At 42.5% G+C, this 27,151-nt stretch overlaps 1 protein-coding gene across 1 annotated transcript in view; it reads right to left on the bottom strand.

Moving 5' to 3' along the window:
• Positions 1 to 1,617: 1,617 nt before the first annotated feature.
• The window catches only part of LOC142723704 (uncharacterized), a 31,725-nt gene continuing 6,191 nt past the window's right edge, over positions 1,618 to 27,151 (bottom strand). Inside the window, exons 3-9 of the mRNA XM_075848936.1 lie at positions 21,926 to 22,061; positions 20,826 to 20,914; positions 18,759 to 18,822; positions 10,884 to 10,972; positions 10,021 to 10,133; positions 3,149 to 3,305; positions 1,618 to 2,912 (exon numbers count right to left, since the gene is read on the bottom strand). Coding sequence (XP_075705051.1) covers positions 2,746 to 2,912; positions 3,149 to 3,305; positions 10,021 to 10,133; positions 10,884 to 10,972; positions 18,759 to 18,822; positions 20,826 to 20,914; positions 21,926 to 22,061 — 815 coding nt within the window. The 3' untranslated portion in view covers positions 1,618 to 2,745. The remainder of the gene's footprint in view (positions 2,913 to 3,148; positions 3,306 to 10,020; positions 10,134 to 10,883; positions 10,973 to 18,758; positions 18,823 to 20,825; positions 20,915 to 21,925; positions 22,062 to 27,151) is intronic.

Below are 27,151 nucleotides of genomic sequence, written 5' to 3' on the forward strand. Positions count from 1 at the left end.
GAAAACTGGCAGCGCTTCTATAAGCTGACCCACTCTTCTGAGTAATATTATTGTGTATTGGAAATAGTAGCACTGACTGTTTAGAGTATCGGATCTCACTGAAATCAACTATGATTTAACGTGTATGACCAGCTTAATACGTATCGGACCTGCAGATGCCAGAGGAAAGAGCGAGCCTTTGTGGCCACAGAAGAAAGTGAATGGTCCGCTTTAATGCAAAGAAATGGATGGCCGAGCACAAGATCCTCTAATCTAGTTTGCAACACATTACCACACACCTATAGCGTACAAGTGTCTACTTTCAAGTGCGTAGACTGGGCTGTTATGGCTTTACACACTATACATCATAATGCACAATGTCAAGTGGCAGCTGGAATGGTGTAAAGCACAAACATTGGAGTTGTGAATTCCTGTTATATGATGAACGAATCACACGTCACCATCTAGCAGGGGGATGGGAAAATATGAAGTTGGTGGATACCTGCTCTGTGCCGATTAACATTTTGTAGACGAGGCATAATGGCCTGGGGCAGCTTACCATCATCACCCACCCCCCTCCCCCTTTCAACAGTATTGATCAGCTCTGAGCTGTATTGGAACACCAACATTAAGCTGGACATTATCTCTCCCCGCATACTATAGACCATGTAGTGTATTTTCTTAGGAAGGCAAATATCAACAAAATTCATCCCTATTTTCTCCCAGATGGCAGATACAGTTCAGCATTTTCATTTTTTTTTTTCTCCCAAACTTTCTTGAAATATATAATGAGCATTTTCAAGTCATCTACATTTAAGGTGTGGGGCATTTATTCTGAAGGAGTGTTCCCTGCACACAGGTTGATTTATTATAAACACATGACTTTTCAGAAGAGATTTTTCCTAAGGCTGTATTCACACGACCATGTTACGTCTGTAATGTACGGAACGTATTTCGGCCGGAAGACCCGGACCGAACACAGTGCAGGGAGCCGGGCTCCTAGCATCATAGTGATGTACGACGCTAGGAGTCCCTGCCTCGCTGCCGGACAACTGTCCCGTACTGTAATCATGATTACAGTACGGGACAGTAGTTCCACGCAGAGGCAGGGACTCCTAGCATCGTACATCACTATGATGCTAGGAGCCCGGCTCCCTGCACTGTGTTCGGTCCGGGTCTTCTGGCCGAAATACATTACGGACTTAACATGGTCGTGTGAACCCAGCCTTACAGTCAGCAGATCGGTTCTCCCTTCTATTAGGCTAGGTTCACATGACCTATTTTCAGATGTAAACGAGGCGTATTATGCCTCGTTTTACGTCTGAAAATACGGCTCCAATACGTCGGCAAACATCTGCCCATTCATTTGAATGGGTTTACCGACGTACTGTGCAGACGACCTGTCATTTACGCATCGTCGTTTGACAGCTGTCAAACGACGACGCGTAAATTGACTGCCTCGTCAAAGAAGTGCCGGACACTTCTTTGGACGTTTTTGGAGCCGTTTTCTCATAGACTCCAATGAAAACAGCTCCAAAAACGGATGTGAAAAACACGAGTTGCTCAAAAAAACGTCTGAAAATCAGGGGCTGTTTTCCTTTGAAAACAGCTCTGTATTTTCAGACGTTTTTGGTCACTACGTGTGCACATACCCTTAGAATAGATGAGAAGGCAAAATATCTCTCTCTCTGACAGGTGTTTCCCTTCTCGCCTGTGTTGGGAATGGTTCCCATTTTTGGCAATGATGGGCTGGAGAATGAGTCTCAAACACCATTGTACATGTGCCACCTAACTTGGTCTGCATTTTAGGTAGGCAAAATTATTTTAATTACCATTGCTGGATGAAAACAAGCGTTCGGGAAGAGTCAGGACATATGCTGGGCAGCAGCTTCCTGCAACACAAACCTTCCCCACTATTCAATGGTGACCAAGCAAGCTCAGCCTCACCTCGTTTATAGAAGCCTCGACTTGATTTGCAGTTTCTAGGCCAGATCAAAAATTAAAAAAAAAAAAGTACCTCCCTTGCCTTGGCCAGATTCCTACAGGGCTGCTTGGAGTAGGTCTTACAGATAGGCATCAAGTAATGGCAGGGTGCCCAAATATACACAGACTATGCCAAGGTTTGGGTTTGATGCTGTTGGTTCATACAAAGGAGCCACTTTTTGCATATTCATGGCCCATGGGCAAGATCCATGCACAGCATCAGAATACAAAACACCCAACGCCAAGTTATACTTTGCCAAATTTTTGTGCATTTCACTGAAAAGTATTCTCCAGTTTTAGTAAAATAATGTTTTGTAACATTTCACAAAATGGCCAGCGAACCTAAAAAAAAAGAAAGTTAAATACCAAGGGTTTGTTTATAAGACCATTATTTAGGCTCAGTGTTCCGGCAGATACTTACTAACCCAAAACAGAACTAAATAAGAGGATAACCTAAAAATAGACAGGAACAAAAAACAAATATGGCTGAAAAACAAGCCCTTAAGTCACATGTATAGAGTAGACACATTTTACAGACTATAAATAACATCACAGGACTACACAAGCACTAAAGAACATTCAGGAACCTTAAATAAAGACTATTCACATGCTGTACAAAGGAAGTTTGTTTCATAAATGAAAGTGGGAGAAAAACAAATGTCGATTCAAGTTCGTAGAAAAACCTGCAGGTCACCATCCAGTGAACATAGTGGTATATAGCTCAACACCAACATGTCACCATCCAGCGACCACAGGTTGCAGAACATCGGGTCAACACGCTTGTTACCATCCAGCGTACATCGGTTCTGCGTCATAAGCAATCCCATAGATAGAACTCGAGGATCTATTCGAATGAAGAAGAGGAGATTTGGGGCTGAAACCTATAAAGCGTTTTCTTCTAGACATCTGTTTCTGCTTTCGAACGATGTAGATTACGCCAAGAACTATTACTGTAGAGAGAAACAATAACAGCGTTGTACATAGTAGCATCTAAAGAACATCGAAGCCTATGTGTAGTCCTACATTTGGTGGCCTGTCACATACATCTAAATGCGACACTCTAGACAAGTGCAGCAATTGAAGCTATTCGACTGGCCAAGATAGTCCCGAAATAGCAGAGCCTCTTCCATTTTTGGACCATCGTAAATAGACCACCACAACACCCACTCTAATGTACTCAACTTACCAACTGAACAAACAACAAGTATTACGATTGTGAAAGGTGCCAGTCTACAGGATACTCCATCCTTTCGCAAGAACGTCTCCATGCAATAACTTGGCTCTACACTTCCACCGGGGCAAAAAGCATCTTCAGGACAAGTGATGGGATTAATGTCTGGAGTCTGCACAGGAGAGAAGAAAGAACCATGAAGTTATAGAAGGTTAGGTGTATTTGACATACATTTTTACTACCTCAACTTTTCCTTCCAGTCATCCCCCATCCCTCAACTGGTAGAACTTGAAGGACCTTTGCCTGCCTGCCTCCACCCCCCCCCCCCATATCAACCATACTATATAATCCCAGGATAAAATCATAGCAGGATGGATGATAGCAAATGTTCCATGCTTATATTTCAGGCTGCGCTGGCAGGAATACTTGAAGTCCACTAAGTGGAAGCGTGGATCAAGGTAGAACAAAGATTTATCCATTGCAAACTAGATGACCGTGAACCAACAGCAGCAATTCTAACCACGGTTAGAGCTCTGGCCCACCTAACTAATACAGGCTTGTGATAAAGCGAGATTCTCTTTTCCTGAGCTAGGTAAAAGGTCCCTGGCAGAGTATACAAAGTATTTGGAAATCGGAGGCCCAGTCCTGGTTTGTCCCATCCCCATTGCTACTAGGTGACAAGAACCTGTGCAGGACTCCCCTCAAGAAAAAAAACTTTGTTAGAAAACAAGGGAGTTGATAAATTGTCTCAAGAGTCATGGAACGTGCGTGAAGGGGGAAATAAAACACTAAACCCTTCTGTCTTAGGTGGCAAAACTCAACACTATAATTGCAGGCCAATTAAAACTTCATATGAGGCCCCCTCTCTGCTATGTATGCGTCTACAGCCAAATTTGTTTTATTGTACGTACTAAGAACAATTGAAATACTGATACAGTAAAGGAGGAACATGATCAGTTTACACTAACCGTAAACAACGGCCTACATTTATTTAGGCGCTTACCGGTAATTTCATTTTATTAACCTCAGCAGCACAAGCGAGACCTACAATAGTCCGGAGAACCTTACACCCAAAAGATAGGTCAGCCCCAGTATTAATATCCAACCTATAGTTTCTAAAGAGGATAGGAGAGGACCAGACTGCAGATCAGTTCAAGAGAAGCCTCCCTAAGCCCAAAAATGTGAGAAGCGAGTGAGGCCTCAAGCTTAAAGAGGAAAAACGCCAGCCGAAGATTAGGCTAGCGAGATGGTCTCCCTAAGGCTTCGCTCACTTCTGTGTCGGAGCTCCGTTCATGGGTTCCGGCTGAGCTTTCCGTCAGGGGAACCCATGAACGGAACCCTGACTGAAAATCAGAAACCATAGGTAGGTTTCCATTTGCATCACCTTTGATTTCAGTGGTGACGGATCCAGTGCAAATGGTTTCCGTTTGTCTCTGTTGTGTAAGGGTTCCGTACTTTTGACAGAATGAATAGCGCAGTCGACTACAGTATTGATTCCATCAAAAACTACAGAACCCTTGCACAACGGTGACAAAAACTATTTGCACTGGATCCATTACCATTGAAATCAATGGTGATGCAAAACGGAAACCCATGGTTTCCGTTTGTTTAAGTCAGGGTTCTGTTCATGGGTTCCCCTGACGGAAAGCTCCAACGGAACCCCTGAACGGAGCCGCCGCAGATGTGAACGAAGCCTAATCCATCTACTAGCCTTCAGACATCCATTTTTAAATCACAGTACTTATTGGACCTTCTACAATCTTTGGTACGAAAAGGAGATACTGGATGACACCCCTGACATGTATACAATGAAATGCCTACTCCTTGCTAGACTTTGGAGTTTCGCAAAAAGGTAGAAATCACCTCCTGGAATTTATGAAACTGCGTGAATCAAAAATCACATTTGATTTTTAAATTTATAAAAAAATAAAAGTCTGACCCACGTGTCATCTAGGATCTGGATCTACAGAGATTTGGTAGAAATGGCATGAAGCTCCCCTACCGGTCTAGTTGAGGTCTTGAGGGTTAGGAGGAATCCCCAAGAGGCTCAAGACGGGGTTTCAACTAGCCCTCCAACAGCCACATTCCATATTAGCATTGAAGACCTTACGGTTAGAAACATACGGGAACCTTCCTAAATAAATCTCACCACTCAAGGGTTATCTGACAATTTTTGCTGGAAAATGCCACTCAGAGCAGATACATGTACCTTCAGGGTGGCTAGTCTAAAGGCTCAGACGAGCGTGTATCTCGTCCCTGTGACGACCGTTAAAACAACGGCCATCACACGGAGATGTATTTCAATGGGGCTGTTCACACGACTTATTTCAACGGCGTGTGTGATGGGTCCGTGAAAAAATAGGCCATGTCTTTCCCTACTCTATGAGAGATCCATGACAAGCGTCCCGCACATGAAAAACTGCAGTTTTTCACGTCTGAGGTTAGCTACGCTCGTCTGAATGTAGCCTAAATTCCGTATCCAGTGCTGCATGGAGGAAGTCAAAAAGCTTACAAATATCTTGTTTAAGGAAAGCGAGACATATGAAAACTTCGAAAAACCCCATGTAGGCTTTCTAGACCCGGCGGTAAATGGCTGATTTAATTGGCTTACAGTACCCTAAATCTTAAGAGAACTCTCTCAGAATCCAGGCTGGGGGGTGTAGACCCCTTGACTGAGGATGGAAGACCAGACCCGGATATAGATCTGGTTCTTCTGGCAGGACTCAAGAATCCATCAGGGACAATTTTCTCAGCCATTGGAACCAAGCTCTCAGGGCCAAAGTGGACAACCAATATCACTGCCCCTTTCCTCTCTCAGACTTTCTTAAAGACTCAGGGCATCATAGCTAAAGGAGGAAACAGCTAGCTTCCAGTCCCATTCCTGGGAAAGAGAGTCTACACCTGTGGGAAAATCAAGGGGATTTAGGGAGTAAAATCTGGGTTTTGCGGTTGTAGTTGCAAATAAGTCTGAGGGACACCCCAAAGAGACACCATCATAGAGAAAATCTGAATCCGGCACTATTCAACTCGGACGAGTAAGTATCAGCTGAGGATGTCTAAAAGTAATGCTGATAGGGGCAGGAAAAAACAAAAAAAGGGTTTAAATATCTCCAGAGCCAGAACACTCCAGGATCTCCTACCACCTTGCCCGTTTATGTGAGTCACTGTTGTAGTATTGTCTGACATGATTTTCATGTTCCTCTGGATGGTGAGTAGCGTGTACAGCTTTTAGGACTGCTAAGATTTTATTCTCCCAAAGCTCCCCGAAATATATGGAAAATTACAATATTATAGTACGAGTTGTTATGAATGCGGCAACACCAATTGTTTCAGTTAATTTTTTTTAAAAATCTATACATTCGGTTGAGCTTTTATTTCAGTCACACTATGGGATTTGAATATGCAGTCGTTTGATCACTTCTACAATATACATACTTCTGTAGCGCAGTGTAAAATGCCAGTCAGTGTTGTGAACATGGCCTAACCCTTCTCGTATGATGCTTGGGACTGACTGGTTTCCCGATAGGTTGCATCAGGCTGGAGAAAAGTCCTTTAATCTGTCTCCCACCTGGTCTCCGTCACCATCAGGAAGACTTAAATGATCTCCTGATGCTGGGAATTCAAACAACTCCCAGGACTTTTTCAGGAGAATTTCCATCTGGTCTCTCCTCTCTAGGCCTCCTCAGCCACCTTTTCTAAAGCGTTATCTAGATAGGGGGAAATCGCACATAGCGGGTTTTTTTAACCCATGACCAAGATTTCAACCAGAGGGCCCTGCACGCAGAGCTAGAAAGACGACGACAGGAAAAGTCTCACGCATCTAAATTCAGCGGCTTTCTTTAGAGTAAGAAGAGAATCCAACAACTTTTCTCTGGGAAGTTTATTCTTAAGGTGCATCCCTAGCGGATCCCTTGTATTGCCAGGTCATTGCCTATACAAGTGGCAGCAATGTTGGACTTAAGTCTGCCATAGCTACTTCCAAGCGCTTATGGAGAAACCCATCCACTTATTTGTTCATGGGGTCCTTGTGAAAACCCACATTCTCAAAGGGTAAAGAGGATTTACCAGACACTTTGGTTATTGGTGCATTTATTTGAGGTGGTCCGTCCCAAGCTGCAGTTTCTTCCTCAAAAGGAATAGATAGATTTCTCAACTTTCTCCGTTTTCTTCCACATTTTTGATCAGACGCCAAGTGTTTTTAGGATTAGGGAACACTCGCTTTTCATTGGAGTCCAGGCCCTCAAACATAACATCGAAAATCAAGCAAGCCTCCTTATGTTCCTCCAACTTCACGTTAGCCCCGATTGCCTTAAAGAGGCTCTGTCACCACATTAGAAGTGCCCTATCTCCTACATAAGGAGATCGGCGCTATAATGTAGGTGACAGTAATGCTTTTTATTTAAAAAAAAACTATTTTCACCACTTTGAGCGATTTTAGCTTTATGCAAATTAGTTTCTCAATGGACAACTGGGCGTGTTTTACTATTGACCAAGTGGGCGTTGTACAGAGGAGTGTATGACGCTGACCAATCAGCGTCATACACTCCTCTCCATTCATTTAGTCAGCGCATAGGGATCCTTTTAGATCAGTATGTGCTGTCTTATACTAACACATTAACGATATTGAAGTGTTTAGACAGTGAATAGACATTCCACGGGATGTCTATTCACAATCCCGACACTTCGTTAATTTTTCTGTGGTAGTTACAGCAGAGCAAGCGTAATCTTGCGAGATCACGCTGTAGAGGACAGGTTACAACGATATTACGCTTGCTCTGCTGTAAGTACCACAGAAACATTAACGAAGTGTCGGGATTGTGAATAGACATCCCGTGGAATGTCTATTCACTGTCTAAACACTTCAATATCGTTAATGTGTTAGTATAAGACAGCACATACTGATCTAAAAGGATCCCTATGCGCTGCCTATATGAATGGAGAGAAGTGCATGATGTTGATTGGTCAGCGTCATACACTCCTCTGTACAACTCCCACTTGGTCAATAGTAAAACACGCCCAGTTGTCCATTGAGAAACTCATTAGCATAAATCTAAAATCGCTCAAAGTGGTGAAAATAGATCGTTTTTTAAAATAAAAGCATTACTGTCATCTACATTATAGCGCTGATCTCATTATGTAAGAGACAGGGCACTTATAATGTGGTGACAGAGCCTCTTTAAAGAGACGTTCAGTGTCCTGAAGGAGAAATAGAATCTTGCTCCACAGTTTTGATCCGGAGAAAAGAAAGAATCAATTTCTCCACTTTGAAGGCCAATTCCTCGCTCACACTGGACTTGTCCGACATCCATGCATTGGAATGGAAAAACACCTGACTGTATCCATAACTTCTTATTTCTTACCAGAGAAGAGGACTCCACTAATTTTTCAGTACAAACAGTGCAAAAAGATTTGGCACATGAAGTCTCCTTTTTACAAACACGGCTTTTTGTTCAACCCCAGTCCTAGGAGCCTTCCTGCTTTTAACATGCAACTTATTACTGTAAAACTAGCAACAGTAAAGCAGGAACATACTCCAGGAAGCCTGGCCAACTTGCCTCATACCGAGCTGGTCTTCCTACACGATGCACATCCATCCTGGCTCCATTCATATTATTCCTGAGCCACTGGTGAGAGACGGTCAATGAAGAGGAGCCAACACACCTGTTTTATCTAAAATTATGCAGCACCACCAGAACAGTGCCAGGTGCCCACCATCCATTCCTATGCATGGATGTCAGACAAGTCCAGTGTGGGCGAGGAATTGGCCGTCAAAGTGGAGAAATTGATGACTGGACAATCACTTTGAGGTTGGCATACGTTCGTGTGAATATAGCCTTAGACATGAAAAACTGCAGTTTTTCACGTCTGAGGAGCACCCGTGAGGGACACGTTATCATAGATCCCCCATAGACTAGAGTCTATGGATGGATGCGTGACACGCAATAAAATAGGACAGGTCCTTTTTTTTTTTACCGACCCTTCACACTCTCCGTTGAAACAGTCGTGTGAACGGCCCCATTGAAATACAGGAGTCCCTGTGATGGCCGTTGTTTTAACGGCCGTCACACGGACTAGATACACGCTCATCTGAATGAGCCCTAAGAGCGCAGAGTCAAGATACAAGAGCGGTCTATGGTCAAGAGGCGATGCTTAACCCCATAACCCTCTCCCGCCTCTTATTTATGTTTATTCACATATACTATCATGGTCATTAAAAGGGGTTGTCCCACCATTAATTATATTCATTTAAAAACAAAATGTTCATAAAAAAAAATAAAATAATAATAATGTTCGCCATTTAAACGTTATTAAAAAAAATAAAAATTATCCAATGAAGCATTAGGATATTTACTTACATAGTATGGCACCACCTGGTGTTCAAAGTGTATAGCAATGTGTGCGTCCACCTAATGAGCTTAATGCCAGTGGGCACACATGCTCAGTCACTCTCCACACAGCCAGGTCTTTGCATAGTAATTTTCTGTTCACTGCAGATCAGCCAATAAACACAGCTTTCTGCTTGTCAGGAAAGAATCAGAGCCTCTGCAGTAGCATGAAGGAGAGACTCTCTCAGCTTATTAGGCTTGTAAAACGGTGTATCTGGACAGTAGATATAAACCCTGCATATGCCTATTCAGTCCTTAGAAATTAATGAAAAATCAATAAGGTAGTGCATACTGTAAATATATATCTCTTTACTACTCTGTATCCTGTGTTATCTATCTGCAGGGAAAAATAAAATAAGAGCGGACTACTCCGAATCACTCCCCCAAGCAGCACAGATTAGCAGCAGCACCTTGGAGGACACAGGGAAGAAAACAAAAAAAAAACACGACTAGACTTTTGTATAAAAATTATTCATGGGATAAACCCTTTAAAATACTTACAGGACAGTAGTGATCTATAGGACACTCTTCACAACGTTCTCCTCCCCAGTTCACCTGGTAATAGCCATCACGGCAATACTTGCATCGGTCGTCTCCAGGTCCTTTATACATTCCTAGTTCGGTGAGAAAATACAGATATAGTACAGGAAGAACACACAAACCGAGAACCTACATCTTCAACACACTACACCTCCCATACATTTCAATGGAAAAGGTCATGCTACGAAGTATCCTACAGATGTAGCATTAAGGCTCAAAAAATTAGTGCAATAGAACCCAACAAAATATCAGGGAGTAGGAGATATGTATATATAATAAAGAGACCCTTCTACAAGGATCTTTCGGAGAAATAATGGTGGAGTGGTGTTGGTCATTAAGAGGCACCCAGAGGACTCACTGATGTCCAAGATTGCCCACAGAAGGGAATCCATCTAATATGTTCATAAGCAAATCTAATAATTCATTGTCATCCAGTATTACCAAATGAACCTGTGATTCTCCCCTCTTGACTGCCGCTTCAGGGGACTGTTTTGTGGGTGCAATTGCTCCCATTTGTCAGTCCCATCTGTATGATTACCTAATGTAAAGGAAACAACTGGGCCTGATCTGGTAACTTCAAGTTTCCTCAGAAGTTTTCATGAATGCACTGGGTCCACGAGAGCTGCTCTTTGCAGGATAAATAGTGGACAGTCCTAAAATGGGACCTCCCCAATGTTCTCCATATGTCCTACTGGGTTATGTGGAGAACACACATAGTTTAAGGGGGTTGCTGGCTTGTCTTAGCAGCAAACATCTTTGCAATAGTTATTTCCCCCCTCCCAATAATATTAATACATTAATATCAACCTAATTGTGTATTTTACCAGGACGACATAGGGTGCACTCTACGGAGCCAACTTCCAGAGATTCCAGTCCACCAGGGCATATTGTGCAGTGGGCACATGAAGTCGTGCTGGAAAATAAAGAGACACTATATATAGGCACTGAATTCCTGCTTATACTTCACAGCCAAGCTGAGCTGCAGTGTAAAGCATGTGGTAGAGCAATAATAAAATAAGGATTTTACAGTGAGCACTCAAAAAAATCCTTTCTAGTTTAGTCCATTGGTGGCACAGACCATGGGAATATACGAATCCCACTAGCAGGCGTGACACTAAATAAAAAATGTTGGCCCCTCCTACAGTCAGTCAGTCAGTCAGTCAGTCAAAAAGCTGAACACTATTTAATAGAACAATTATATAAAAACCATGTCTCACAGACAACCTTAACTTCTTAACCAAAAAGGGTGGGAGTTGTGACCCCCAATGAAATGGATGAGAAAATTGCTACAAGTTGAGTACTTAAAAAATCCTATTTTATCGTTCATCTTATTGGAGGACACAGACGATGGGACGTCCCAAAGCAGTCCACATGGCTTGGAACCGAAAAGAACGGACATAAATCATCTACTGCACAGATGCCCACAACTCCTTGCCGGCAAGGGAAGCATCTGCATTGCAAAAGAGACAGCAGGCACCACTAAAAATATACATAAAGGAGAGTGCCAGTCAATGTATGCTGAAGACAATGAGAACTTAACTAAAAGAAAAACACGTATACTAGACTGCACCGCTTAAGTAAATAGAGTCTCTATTTTAGAACATCAATGAACACAAAAAAAAACACAACAATTAAGAGCCTTTAACCCCTTAATGACCGGGCATGTTTGTACCTTAATGACCAAGCCAGATTTGTCAAATCTGGTATGTGTGACTTTATCAGAGAATAACTCTGTGAAAGTTTTGAATATCCAAGTAATTCTGACATTGTTTTTTCGTCACATGTTGTACTTTATTTTAGTGGTAAAAGTAGACTGATACGATTTGCGGAAATTAATTAAAAAATAGAAAAATGGAAGAAATTTTGTAAAAATTACCATTTTCCCCTATTTTTAACTGCAATATGTCACATATGTACACACATACTGTACAATTTTTTTAATTAAATATATATTTCTATCTCTTTACTCCATTTTGGCAGCACTTTTAAAAAAATAAAATTAATTTTCAGCAATTTAGAGGACTTACAAATTGAATAATAATTTTATAAATTTTGAAGTACATTTTGTTTTCCGGCACCAAGCCAGGTTTTCAGAGGCTCATAGGTCTCAGAGTGATGGAAACCCCCACAAATGACCCCATTTAGAAAACTAGACCCCTTAAGGTATTTACCTAAGGGTATAGTAAGTATTTTGACCCCACAGTTTTTTGCTAAATTTAATACATAGCAGGTGAAAAAAAAAAATAATTTCACTTTTTTTCATAAAAGTATCAGTTTGAAGACCAATTTCTTTGTAAAGCGACCATGAGAATGAAGAAACACACCACAAAATCTATCACCCTCTTTCTCCTGTTTTCAAAAATGCCCCCATTGTGACCCTAATGCGCTGCCTGGACACACGGCAGGACCCAAAATGAAGGGAGCACCCGGAGGCTTTCAGGACTCATATTTTGCTTGAAAATGTTTTAGGCCCCACTGTACATTTGGAGAAGCTTTGAGCTGCCAGAACGATAGAAACTCCCCATAAATGACCCCATTTAGAAAACTAGACCCCATAAGGTATTTATTTAGGGGTATAGTAATTATTTTGACCCCACAGTTCTTTGCTAAATTTAATGCATATCAGGTGAAAAAAATAATAATTTCACTTTTTTCATAAAAGTATTTGTTTGAAGACCGATTTCTTTGTAAAGCGACCATGAAAATGAAGAAACACACCCCAAAATCTATCACCCTCTTTCTCCTGTTTTCAAAAATACCCACATTGTGGCCCTAATGCGTTGTTTGGACACACGGCAGGGCCCCAAAGGAAGGGAACACCCGGAGGCTTTCAGGACTCATATTTTGCTTGAAAATGTTTTAGGCCCCAATGTACATTTGGAGAGGCTTTGAGCTGCCAGAATGATAGAAACTCCCCATAAACGACCCCATTTCGAAAACTAGACCCCTTAAGGTATTTATCTAGGGGTATAGTTAGCATTTTGACCACACAGGTTTTTCGCTAAATATATTGAAATTAGTCTGTAAGAATTAAAATGTACTTTTTTTCTGAAACATAGAAATTTTTATTATTTACAAGGAATAACGAAGAAAATGCACCCCAACATTTGTAAAGCAATGTCTCCCGATTACGACAATACCCCATATGTGGTAATAAACTGCTGTTTGGACCCACAGCAGGGCTCAGAAGGGAAGGAGCGCCATTTGGATTTATGATTTTGCTGGAATGGTTTTCGGTGCCATGTCGCATTTGCAATGCACTGGAGGGACCAAAACAGTGGAAACCCACCAAAAGTGACCCCATTTTGGAAAAACCTTCAAGGAATTTTTCTAGGGGTATAGTGAGCATTTAGACCCCACGGGTCTTTTGCAGAGTTTATTAGAATTAGGGCGCGAAAATTAATATCAAAATTTTTTCCACTAAAATGTTGCATTTTCTCATTTTCACAAGGGATAAAGGAGGAAAAAAACAACCATTTTTTATAAAGCAATTTCTCCCGAGTACGGAAATACCCAACATGGGGTCATACGTTTTTTCATTAGAAATAAATTAACCCTTTCAGGACTGATCCATTTTTTGCTTTCATATTTTAGATTTTCACTCCCCGCTTTCCAAGAGCCATAAGTTTTTTTATTTTTCCATCAATAGAGTGGTGTGAAGGCTTATTTGTTGCGGGACAATCTGTAGTTTTCATTGGTACCATTTTGGGGTACATGCGATTTTTTTTGATCACTTTTTATTCAATTTTTTTGCAATCCTGAGCAAAAAACAGGAATTCTGACACCGTTTTTTTAGGTTTTTTTTTTGCGGCGCTCACCGTACGCAATAAATGACATTTTTAATTTATTCTGCGGGTTGGTACGATTACGGCGATACCATATGTATATAGGTTTGGTCCTTTTTTTTAGCGTTTGCGCAATAAAATGACTTATTTATAAAAAAAAAAAAATTCTGTGTCACCATATTCTGAGAGCCATAATTTTTTAGTCAAAAAAGCTGTCTAAGGGCTTGTTTTCTGCGGGACGGATAGAAGTTTTTATTGGTATTATTTTCGGGTACATGCGACTTTTTGATCACTTTTTAGTCTTTATTTAGGGAGCGGTGGTGACCCAAAAAATTGCGATTCTGTCGTAGTTTTTTATTGATTTTTTTTGGGGTGTTCATCGTGCGGGAAAAATAACATAGTTTTATAGTTGGGTTCGTTACGAACGCGGTGATACCAAATATGTGTACTTTTTTAACGTGTTCATTTTTTTTCTATAATAAAAGTCTTATTATAGGAAAAAAAGCATTTAGTGTTTATAGAACTTATAACTTTTATTTTTACACTTTTTTTTAAAACATTTTTATTACTTTTTTTTACTTTTTTAACTTGTCCCACTAGGGGACACTTAGTCTTGCAGCTTTGATCGCTGCTAGAGTACATTACACTACACACGTAGTGTAATGTACTCTAACTGTCATTGTGACGTGACTGTCACACTGACAGGAAGCAGAGGAGGAACGGCCGGAGGCTGTTCCTCCGAGGCTTCCGTGCATGGCAACCCGGAGGTCATTATCTGACCTCCGATTGCCGTGACAAGCATCGGTAGCCCCCACGATCACTTCGTGGGGGCTGCTGATGTGCTTCAAACCACTTAAATGCGGCGACGGCAATTCGTCGCCGCACTTAAGGGGTTAACTGCCGAAATCAGCGGCGATGGTCCGCTGTCCGGCAAGACTGATGTCTCAGCTGTCGGGGACAACTGTCAGCGCGGGTCTGTCACTCTGTGTTTACACAGAGTGACAGTTTGAAATGCGGACGAAAATGTACGTCATGGTGCGGGAACTAGCAGCCGACCATGACGTACATTTTCGTCCTTGGTCGTTAAGGGGTTAAAAATGACCCAAGTCCTAACCCCTGGTTGGGCTAGAGGACAAACCACACATGGAGAGCGTAAATAGTAGACCATAGGTCAAAAAAAATAATATAAAGTATATTGGAGTACCCACAGTACATGTGTATAAAAGCATAACAGGTGAAAATAGCAATGTAGTATCAAATAAGGGTATTGCTAAAAAAAAAAAAAAAAAAAAAAAAAAGTTGGCTCTCATAATGACAATCAAAATGACTTTGTCCATTGGCTCCATGTGGATGAGAAGACACCACGCATATCACGGTTACCGGCTTCATCAGGGGAAGCATCTGCGAACACAAATGGTATAAACCCTGTAAAATTTAGTGGACATTAGCAAATTTTTCCAGGTAGCCGCCTTGCCGAGCTTAAGAGCCAAAGCCTGATGGCACACAGACACGGAAGCACCGACCACTCAAGGGGAATGAGCCATAATCCAAAATGGGGTTTTCTTCCTTTTCATATGGTAGACCTTGGGAATAGCTAAATGCAGCCAATGAGTGATTGTAGCCCAAGAGGTCGGCAAGCGGAGTTGCGAAAGGAGGAGTAACCGATAGGTTGACCTGCAAGACGCAGACAACATCCAAATCCCGAGGAGATTACTTCCCCACAACTAGGTGTTCGATATATTAGGGTTTGTTCACACGCACTGTTTTCAGACGTAATCCATTACGCCTACAAACATTTGCTCATTGCTTTCAATGTGTTTTACGATGTTCTGTTCCCACGAGGTTTTATTTTACGCGTTGCTGTCAAAAGACGGCGCGTAAAAAGACGCCTGCGAAAATGAAGTGCATGTCACTTCTTGGGACGTTTTTGGACTCCATTGAAAAACAGCTCCAATAACGTCCGTAAAATACGCGAGTAGTTTCAAAAACGTCCAAAAATTAGGAGCCGTTTACGCCTGAAAACAGCTACGTATTTTCAGACGTATTTTGCTAAGCCGTGTGAACATACCCTAAGAGACTGACGTCTGAAGCGTACAAGTCTGCCCACCACTAAAAGACCCGAGTGGGAACACAACTTCAGGTGGAACTGGTTTTATCCGCTACAGGCTTAGAGGCTTGAGGGCAGAAACTGGGATGGAAGGAAGGTCTGCTCTTAGAGTCCTGGTGGGACTGGTATCCAGATGCTGTTGACCGAGGAATCTATGAATGGGACAAAAATTAAGTTCCAGTTTCCTGAGATTAGGAGCACAATGAGCCTTAGTTTGAGGCAGGCGAGTGTTTTTCCCACCCAATGCTTCCGAGAGGATTTTGTTCGAGCAGACTCCAAAGAGACTGGAGCCAACAAAGGTCAAGGAGCATTTAGTAGAAGGGTTCCAGGATTTGAGCCACGCCGTCTGGTGCACGGCAACCATGGAAAAGGAAGCAAGAGCCACAAGGTGATCCGAATACACGGAGGCCACGCACAGATATTTAGTAGCGTTTAACAAGTGGTGGGAGAGATTCACCAGATCTTCAGCCACAAAAATAAAATAAAAAATCATCATGGAAATGGCGAGCCCATTCAGTATAGACTCTGCTGACCCATGCAGAAGCAAAGATTTGCCACAAGACCATGCCAGCGGCCTCAAAGGAAGACCTGGGGAAAGAGTTAATGTGGCGGCCCAAAAGGATCACGGAATGAAGCAAGGTCTGCCATAGGAAAGTTTATTTGAATAGAGGAAGGGAGGAGAGGAGAAGTATGTGGTCTAATATATCACTTTTATTTATCCGGACGGCACCCCCCGCACTGCCGCTCTGCTGATCTTGGTGATCGCATTGTCCGGACTCCATTCACAGTGTTGCCTACCAGGTGAATATTAGCACAGTACTCAAGTGCTTTTTCTAGTTTATACTTGGGTTCACAGGTTTTAGTGACATACACATGTTGCATTGTCTTTTTGGCCCATAGGGGAGTGGGAGTTCAGGGGTCACTCACACATAAAAGTTCCAATTAATGCAACTGGGTATCATTATTTGTTTATCTTAATTAAACTGATAAAAGTTACATATTATAATACCACATACTCTTTTCCTCTCCTCTCTTCAAAATATACTTTCCTAGGTGGTGCACACCAATGTGGTCTCTCACATATTTATTGTATGATTGGTGGCCCCTCTCTCATTACTTCTACCATAGGAAAGGTAGCAGTCTAGGCCGGCTGGAGACCGGATGATCCATAGCCAAAAGCTCACCCATTTTGGAGTAAATATCCTCTGGAAAAGGATACACAAGACCCAGGCAAGAGGTCTGGGCAAATTTATTATCAGGATGCTTCCATTCCTTTGAGACTACTTCTTCAAACTCCGAGTGGGAGGGGAAAGGTTTGTGCGTATTGCCTGGGGTGGAGACAGGAGACAGTCTCCATAGGAGGAGACGGGTCCACATCTGTAAGATGTAAGGCGTTTATGATGGCAATGAGGAGACTTCTCACCGTAGAGGCCAACATGGGAGATTGCTTGTCATCCAGTCCTGAATTGGAATCAGAGAGTTTACCCTCGGACAAGGGTTCCCAGTGAGGCAGTAGATGCAGCAGATAGGTCCCCTGGAGGGGTTGGGGAGACTGCGCGGACGTGACCTGTTTCAGAATGCCATGCGAAGAAGACATGGATGGGGAGTTTCCAGAAGGTTGGTCTGAAAGGTGAACTAAGATGCCCATCATTGACCAGCTGACATTGGGGAGGTGAACTACGACCCTGGAGAGGGATTGAGGCCATTGCGGTTCAGTGTCAGTATTAGGCGTGGGCATTGCTGGGGGTGCCCGAGATGTCTGGGCGTCCACAGATGCTTGGCCTGGAGTCCAGCCTGAATTACACAGAGGAGTAGGTTGACCACATGAGGTTTTTTTGGCCACATTTGAAGCAGGCAGAGTTAACTACATAAGGTACCTATCGGGAGGATTCCCTAGGAGAGAGTAATGGCCCTGCTCGTCTGTGGGGAGCGGAGAGCACGAGATTATGACGTGCCCCCTTTATATGCCACGATTAGTCGCCTGCGGTCACAAGACAGCCATGCACCAATCACAAGCCAGAAGAGTTCTGGCCCCTGACAGAGAGAGCCTAAAAAATGGCAGACCGCAAGGGGAAATGGCAGTCGTGGGACGCATGGCATAGGGGAACCCCCAGGGGAAAAAAAAAAAATCTTTAGCAATGCCGCGGAAAGGGGGGAGTCTCTGAACGCAGGAGCGGCAAGAGGCAAGCACGCCTGTGTGCCAGGGAAAAGTGCCCAAGAAATGCGCCAGGCGCACGGAACACCAATGGATGGAAGAAGGGGGTTTAGGTAATACTCAACTGTCCTTTAGTCCAGTTCCTCTCCAGAATGTAGTACCAGCAGGGAAGTCCCCTCCGTGTGCCATCTGCAATGAGGTGGGACACAGGTGGGTGCAAAGGGGGGACGACTTAGGCTGGTGGGTGACACAGGAGTTTGCTCTCTTGTTCCTCGTCTTCAGCATGGCAGGGGGACGGCAGTGCGTTGAAACACTTCGCGCCTGCCAGACACTGAGGAAAGTTGGGGGACAGCGACGTCCCCGTTACCCCGCTAAAAGAACGGAAATGAAAAAAACAAACCCATAAAAAACGCAAACACTGCCTGCTTTACCAGAAGGTGCCTACCTCCTATCGACACTAAGCTAAGACGGACTGGCTGAGTGCCTGTAAGAGGGGTATATACAATAGCAGGGGCCAACACTTTTTTATTCTTAGTGTCATGCCTCCTAGTGCATATGCCCATGGTCTGTGTCCCCCAATGAAACAATCAAGAACATTTATTTTTGGTGGCATTTCCCTTTTAACCTTCATAATAATAACAACAACAATTACTTGCAAAATGTGTCTTTCGGACAAGGTTCACACTGAAAGGCGTTCTGTTCGGATGCAAATCGACCTGTAAATTTAACAAAGACTTTAGAAAGATGTAATGATAATCACAGCAGTTTTTTCCTCCTCACAAAATAGATCAACTAATCAGGTACAAAAATATCTCAATAGACCTCAGTGAAGTAGACAAAACCATTCCAGTGCCCAGCGTCAGGATGCTGCAGCCTGACAACCTGGAATTTTATCGTGCCCAACTTATACAGCACTTTCAGCTAAAATAAAGATCCGTAAATATAAAAACATAGAACGTTCTATTCAGCGATTTCCTACCTACTGTAGATCTGTCTCTAGGAAAGCTGAGTGTGTGAGTTCCCAATGCTTTCATAGATATATAAAAACAGACATCTGTGCTAGAACATGCCTTCAAGCAGCATCACATGATTGCCTTTCTAAAAATGTTTGTTAGCTAGTATTTTATCACTTGGCAACGCACCCCACATCTCTCTTTGACTGGTTTATCTTTGTCCAATAATTGCCCTCAAGACAAACTGCTGTAAATTTATATAATAACCATCTGACTTAGAGGACAAACACTCAAAAAAAAAAAAAAAACTGTCATGGGATTTCTTTTCTTGCAGTATATTTAGTAAAATGGAAAATTTGACAGGCAGAGTAAGGTTTCAAGATTTGACTTTCTGTACTCCTGATTGACATGGAGCTGTAGGATTCTTGGAAAAAGCCAACTTGTTTCATCTGTTAGAAGTCGCACGGCCAAAATCCACAGTGCAAAACGAGCCGCGTTTTGCAGACCGGTAATTAGTAATTTGGCACGTGTGAAGTTTATCTAACAAGCAAGGATCAGGTGTGGCCATCAAAAAGAAACCCTATTAATAAAAGCATCATTACAATTTCCCATGTTATTGCATTCGCATTGTTTATTAGGAATTGGAACTTGTTTAGTTTCTACCAAAGGAAAGATCTGCACAGAGCTAGTTGTAGGTTCTACCTAGTGTGTGGGTGGTGGATACATTCAACTGTTTGTCCAAGTAACCAGAGGCCAATGTAAAATGTATTTTTTTCTCAAGAAGAAAAAAAAAAAAAAAATCGATTGCGGTTTTAATTTTTGCATCAGCTATTTGCGGACCGAACCTCCTCTTCCACTTGTCCAGGAATTAGCTATAGTTACAGCTGCAGCTATTATTTAGTCAGAGTCACCCAGGCTTCATGAAAACGCATAGGCCCTGCTCTATTCTCCCTTTTTCACTCTTCTTCTGTGTTTGGTTTCAGAGGATCCACTCTATATACAGAACATGTCCACATCCACTTGTAATTGCATCAATGTTATTGCCGTTATTGAGTGTGGAAAACACACTCACAAAAAAGCAAATGTAAAGTGGTCATGTGTTACATACACATCATATATATATTTTTAGCCAGGTAAAATACACAATGTAGGGCACCATCCAGATGAATATCCATCAGCCACAAAAAATATATATAGAGAGTAACCAATACCAAAACAGACTAATAAAAGTGTAGCAAGACTAAGACGTAATACACATAGCCGCACACCAACGTACGTTCGCTGCTTGCTTCTTACAGGGGGGTGATAAGCAAGTGGACTATCTAAGAAAGCACTAGCCAATAACCTCATAAAAACTACAGCTATGATCAATAGAATCCTCTTTGTAGTGGCTGGATTTCGAATCGGGTTACACAACTGCAGTACATTTATTGATGCCCATGTTTGCAGGTTTATAAATCCTATGCAAAATTTGTAATAGTGCCCCCCCTCCCCCATGTATCATTTATAAAACTGATGACCAAGGTCCAGGTGCGACTTCTGACGCTGCCTCCCCTATAAATACGTCCCTGGTCTAAAGGCTACAAATCACAACAATGAGCTCTGTGCAAAGACTGAACCAGCAGGGGATGCAAGAAGATATTCAGCTTCTAAAATAGATTATATTTATATGTAAAACTGTAGAATGGTTTTAATAGGTGAACATAGGCTTTAATGTATACATTTGGACTGGGCATCAAAGTAGTCATGTATATGTATGATCTTACCTTTTTCACACGGCATACAAGACACAGATGCAGTCTTATTTGTAAAATACCCGGGCTGGCACGACTGGCATATTACACTTCCCGTCGTGCTATATGATAAAAAAAATAGAAGTACAGGGGTAAGATTTCCACGTCCAAACAGGACATACTAAATAGACAAATGTAATGACAGATTCTAAACCTGGTAACTGGATTATCCCTCAAAAACATACGTATACATTCAGATACAAGGTCCCAACGACCAAGAGGTTACCCTTTTCATAGATAGTGCTCCTCGGCTTATGTTGGGTGAGGATCATGAGCAAAGATCTGCTAAGGATCAGCGGCTCCCACTCTGGAGGACGAGACCTATTCACTTGCAGTAATGCATGGCGGCTATTCATGTCCCCTGTAGTGGCCGCTGCAGGGGAAATGTATATCCAGCTGCCACTTCCCCTGGTGATTACAGCTGATCACCGAGCCACCTTCATTTTCATGGTTAGACAACCCGTCTAAAGAGGACTTCTACCTCTGACACGTCTGTTTTAGTTAATACTTTTATTCACCGTGAAATAATTCTGGAGCATCTTTTCCTAGAACTCTGCATTGTGCCATTCCTCCTGAAAATGTATGAACAAACACGGTGTTACCATTTCCATTGTCGTTGGCGAGTGCCCCTTCACAGCAGTACCCAGTCAGCACTGATCAGACATTGAGAGTGTGTAATAACAATTGACAAGGGGAATAGTGACCGGTAGCTTTCAGTTTATTTGTGCATTTCCAGGAGGAATTATAGAAGTACAAAAAAAACTGTTCTAAGAAAAGATGCTCCGGAATTGTTAATTTCTGGGGAATATGTGCATTTACAAAAACAGACGTGTCAGGAGAGATGACCGGTGTTCTTTAAGATAGATATTTCATACATCATGAACACTTACAGTATGTACCCATAAACTTTCAAAAAGACAAAATAAAATAATGGCTCGATTTTATTGCCAAAATTCAAAACAAGTCAACAGTTTTAGCCCATTTTGTGAAGTGTCAACTCCTAATTATTTTGAGCTAAAATAAAACACAAATGATTCATCACGCTACATAGAGAAATATAAAAACTCCCTTACTTGGTATAAAGCCCATGAGGACACGGCAGACATGTCACCTGACGACCCTGTGGCTGGTAAAACCCAGATGTACAAGGCATGCAATCTAACAAATTTACACAGAAGCCACTCAAACAGCAGAAACACGACTCTGTGTCTGGAAGAAAGGAAACATTTTAGGTTATATACAAAAGAATTATCAATGGAAAGGGTTAAATATCAAGGAAGATCAATTAAACTTGGCTTCAAGGGGTTGTAAACAGAAAAGATAAAATGTAAGTTACAGATACAGAGGATGATCAGCGGTCCACCAAGATGAGAGCATCAACTTTTAGTGCACATTATATACCATTTATTTACGTCAATTAAAATCGTAACTTCCCTTCTCATCACAGAAACGATTGCCAGCGACACGACCATGAGGAATTTCCTAAGCTATAGAGACAAGTGTTTGGTTACATGTAGCCGATTGGCTGGATGTAGATCTTGCTGAGATCGTGCTAGGACTTGCGCTGTGAGAGAGGCAGAGAGGGCTGTATCTTTGTTTAAGGGGAGGGGGAGCACTTTGTTTTTAAAACCCTATTATTTTGATTAAGAATAAGACATTTAATTTCAGAACACGTACATAGATTGGTTATCTATGAAGATCAGTGGCAAAAGTAAGAATCCTTATGCCAGTAATCCCTTTCTTAAACATCAATACACTACAGGATCCATATTTAGCAACAACTTTGGTGCTTTACATCAGCGCCTAGATCTCTTCTGGTGTCATAGGGTACACGACGTCAGCAAACTACTGTAGACCGAAGGCCGGGAGGAAGTACCATAGAAAATGCTAGCAGCGGCTACGGGACCTATGGAGAATGGGGGTCCGGTAAATCCCTCTTAACCATGGGTGATATGAACCTGTGTTAGGCTCCCTCTCTTGTGCCAGGATAATTGGGGTAGTATAGAAGTAGGACGGTCCTCATTAAAATGTTTACTTCTGTAGGAAAGATTTAATCTACTGTAATAATAACATTACACACCCATTTTCCAACATCTCAGATCACCATCCGGCACGGGGTTATTTCTGGATCTCATACTTTATTGGGACAGTGGGCTAACTAATGAGTGGTACCCCAATGCCAGTTTTGCTCATCAATGTTACTTCTCTTTACATGATAATGTCCATCCAAAAACAGTTTCAGATATGGTAAATAGAGTTAGCTTTAGTAATATCTTCATGAAGGTACTTTTTATTTTTAATGTCACTCCCATCATACCATCATGGGGGGAAGGGACAACTGTTCTGAGCAGAATTTCAGGCTTATGAAAGTGGTAATTTTCCTAATAAAGTCCAATAAGCTATTGACCTGAAAACTAAAGTATGAAATTTATAGAACACCAGCATTGACCGCCATAATACTGCCCCCTATGGAGAAGAATATGGTTTTTGGCAAGGAAAGTTTCCATGTCTTTAGCAGAGATATCTGGGGACTGAATCCACAAAATGAGGAGGGGGAAGTATACATAGATTTGCTACATATATGTTGTCCTGCTATTGTCCCACTGCATTGTGTTATTGTGCGGTCGTACGCTTATTCCCTTCACTACCGGTGGCACTTGTACATTGGTAAATCTGGTCATTGTCTGACAAAGATGGGAGAAGATGTGCTGCATAGGAGAAGGGGACAATTGCTCTGGTCAACAAAGTTGTTGTGTGACCATACTAGTCAGTATTACATCGTTGGGCCTGGGGTGTCTTCAGGTCTTAAAAAGCGAGCAGGGGTGGTGTGTGGGCCCACACTATACAGATAGCTGTGCGGTGAAGGGGACGTAATAGTAGATGTGGCTTTAAGACAGTCAGTGAGAGGTGCACCGGCAGTGGCCAGAAGTAGTGCGAGACTAAGGGGTGGGTGGGAGTTGGTTCATGTGGAGGCCAGTTGGGCCGTGCAGCCAGCAACCATAAATTAAAAGGGAACTAGGCCTGAAGTACACAGACACCATCTTTTGGCCTACAAAGCCCAAGCAGTCCTTGCATCCAGGACGTGTCCCCCTGACCCAGTGTCTGCCGGTCACATCGTAATTAATCTGTGTGCCTCCCAGAGTGGGGGAAAGAAAAAACGTACTTAAAGAGGCTCTGTCACCAGATTTTGCAACCCCTATCTCCTATTGCAGCAGATCGGCGCTGCAATGTAGATAAGAGTAACGTTTTTTTTTTTTTTTTTAAAGGAGCATTTTTGGCCAAGTTATGACCATTTTTATATTTATGTAAATGAGGCTTTCTAAAGTACAACTGGGCGTGTATTATGTGCGTTACATCAGGGCGTGTTTACTTCTTTTACTAGCTGGGCGTTGTGTATAGAAGTATCATCCACTTCTCTTCAGAACGCCCAGCTTCTGGCAGTGCAGACACACAGCGTGTTCTCGAGAGATCACGCTGTGACGTCACTCACTTCCTGCCCCAGGTCCTGCATCGTGTCGGACGAGCGAGGACACATCGGCACCAGAGGCTACAGTTGATTCTGCAGCAGCATCAGCGTTTGCAGGCAAGTAGCTACATCGACTTACCTTAATTCACACTGGCCGCAAACCCCATAGAAGTGACTGGAAGGGGGGGGGGGGGTCACACTTGAAATTAAATGGAGTTATTCCTTTGCGGCTCAGCTCTTTCTAGAACTCCCATAGACTTCAATGGAGAGAGCCATTCACAAGCTCGGCCACCACTCCTATGAAGTACACAGAGAATGCGGCTGGCAGAAAGCAGCGAACCGGGGTAACTGGATCCCCATTCTCCCAATAGACGAAGGTCCCAGAGGAGGGACCCCCACCTATCAGGTATGGTATGTCCTGTGGATACGCCACACATATTAATTGGAATATCCCTTTAAATATTTAAAGCTAGTAAAAATGTTCTAATTTTTCACCTACCCACTGGCCAGGTGATAAGTGCTGATGTCTGACTCCTGGGACCCCACCAATCACGAGAATGGGGGTCCCTGTGTCCCCCTTTTAAATGGCTTAGTGGTCGAGCATGCTCACTACAGCTACGTTCACCTCTATGGGACTGCCGGAGATAGTCCTCGGATATCATCGGCAGTCCCATAGATTTTATATGGAGTGACAGCGCACATGTCCGACCATTGTTCTCCTGATCAGTGGTGGTATCCTCTGGTTAGGTGAGAAGTTTTAATCTTGAGCATACCCCTTTAAGAACTAATACTAGCAACTTTTTCGTTACCGTGTCCTCATGACAATTCTTTTTCTATGAACCTCAGTGCTTTCGTAGGGGCAGCTTAAAGGGGTTTTTGAAATTTTTCAAAACCATGGCTATTTTTTTCTAAAAAGTCCACGGGTTGTGTGTGGTATTGCAGCTCAGGAAATCAATGAGAATTACGGTATATCTTACAGGCAGAGCAACAGCATCGCTAACACGTGACAACGTCACCAAACAACTCCCATATTTCAGTTTCCTGGAGTCAAAGGAAAGACGAGGACCCTCACTCTAATAATATATAAGTTGGGGTCTAGTATGGACAGGATTAAAAGGGGCCCCTGGCAACAAGTAAAGTCGGGACGCCACTTTTTTTAAATTTAAAAAAAAAAAAAAAAAGAGTCATACATTGACAAACAATACTGCTATAAAATGTAGACAATATTTATTTTTAGTGCCCAAATGATACTACCATACAATATCTAAATAATAGCTCCATAATACTACCATATAGCGGTCCAGACCTCAGGGGCTCCCTATAATGTAAATATTTTTATCATAGAAGAAAAAGAAAAAGAAAAAAATAGAAAAATAAATCAGAAGAAGATTCTCACTAAAATCTTGGCCACGAGACTCAATGCCTTTCTAGAACAATACATTCACCCGGATCAGGTGGGTTTTGTACCGAACAGACAAGCGGCTGATCAGACTAGAAGAATCATTGATCTTATATCCCTTGTTCGTTTACATTGGGATGGATCGCGGAAAACCAGAGCACCGTGCCTGTCGCTTGACCTGCATAAAGCTTTCGATTCCTTGACCTGGGACTACTTATTTTTTGTTTTAAGGCGTTGGGGTTTGGCGATTAAATGTATTACCCTTTTGAGAAGTCTATACTCTACTCCATCTGCCCAGGTGATGACTAAGGGATTTTTCTCAGACAGTATATCCATAGCCCGGGGGACGAGACAGGGGTGCCCTCTCTCCCCTATCCTTTTTGTCTTGGCAATTGAGCCCCTGGCCCATCTGATCAGGATGAATAAAGACATAAAGGGGGTCTAGGTTAGGGGGTTAGACACATGCGGACCACATCTTATTGGTATTGTCGTCCCCCCTTACGTCCATCCCGAATCTCTATCACGTCTTAGACCAATTTTCCCAAATCTCAGGATTGAATGTTAACCATGACAAGTCTGAGGTCTTGAACATCAGCATTCCACATTCCATGGCCAAGTTGATACAATTGAACTTTGAGCCGAGATGGAGGGAAGATAAAATCTCCTTACCTGGGGGTTCACCTCACTCCTTGCTATTCCACCCTTTTTCGCACAAATTTCCTCCCTCTAAAACAAAAACTGAAAACAGATCTGTTGCACTGGGCTTCTATGCCTCTTTCCGGGTTCGGCAGCATAGCAGCTGATAAAATGACGGTTCTTCCCAGAATCTTATACTTCTTCTGTACTTAACCAATAGATGTCCCTGCCCCCTATTTAAAAGGCCTTCAAAGGCTTATATTGTCCTTTATTTGGGGTCCTAAACGATGTAGAGTCCCACAAAGTACTCTCTATGCTCCTAAAGTATCAGGGGGTTTGGGTTTACTGAACCTCACTAAATACTATGCTGCTCGTCTGACACACTTAGTCTCACTCCACAGTATAAGTAACCAAACACGTTGGATTTCTATAGAACAGGCAGCTACTCCTTATGTTCCTGTAGACCAGTTGTTATGCCTGTAGCCCAAGCACATACCACCCGTGTTATGCCCGCTCCTCTCCTTCCTTGGCGCTGTGGAATAGGTTCACAGGTTCCGGCTCTGTTCCGTGCACAACCCGCAGCCACATTTTTTGCTAATCCTATTTTTCACTCCTGGAATGCAACCGTCAGCGTTCCATTGGCAGCTGGATAAAAATCTATACCGAATCGGACACTTCTTTGGTAGATTAGGCGTAAAATCCCTGTCATTTTTATCAGTCCTTCCACCACATGCCGGACTCTGGGATTTTTTGCTTTTACCAGATTCACCACTTTATGTCCTCATTTAAACCTTTCGG

Source organism: Rhinoderma darwinii, chromosome 1 (assembly GCF_050947455.1).
Source record: "Rhinoderma darwinii isolate aRhiDar2 chromosome 1, aRhiDar2.hap1, whole genome shotgun sequence".
In the NCBI taxonomy this organism is placed as follows: Eukaryota; Metazoa; Chordata; class Amphibia; order Anura; family Rhinodermatidae; genus Rhinoderma; species Rhinoderma darwinii.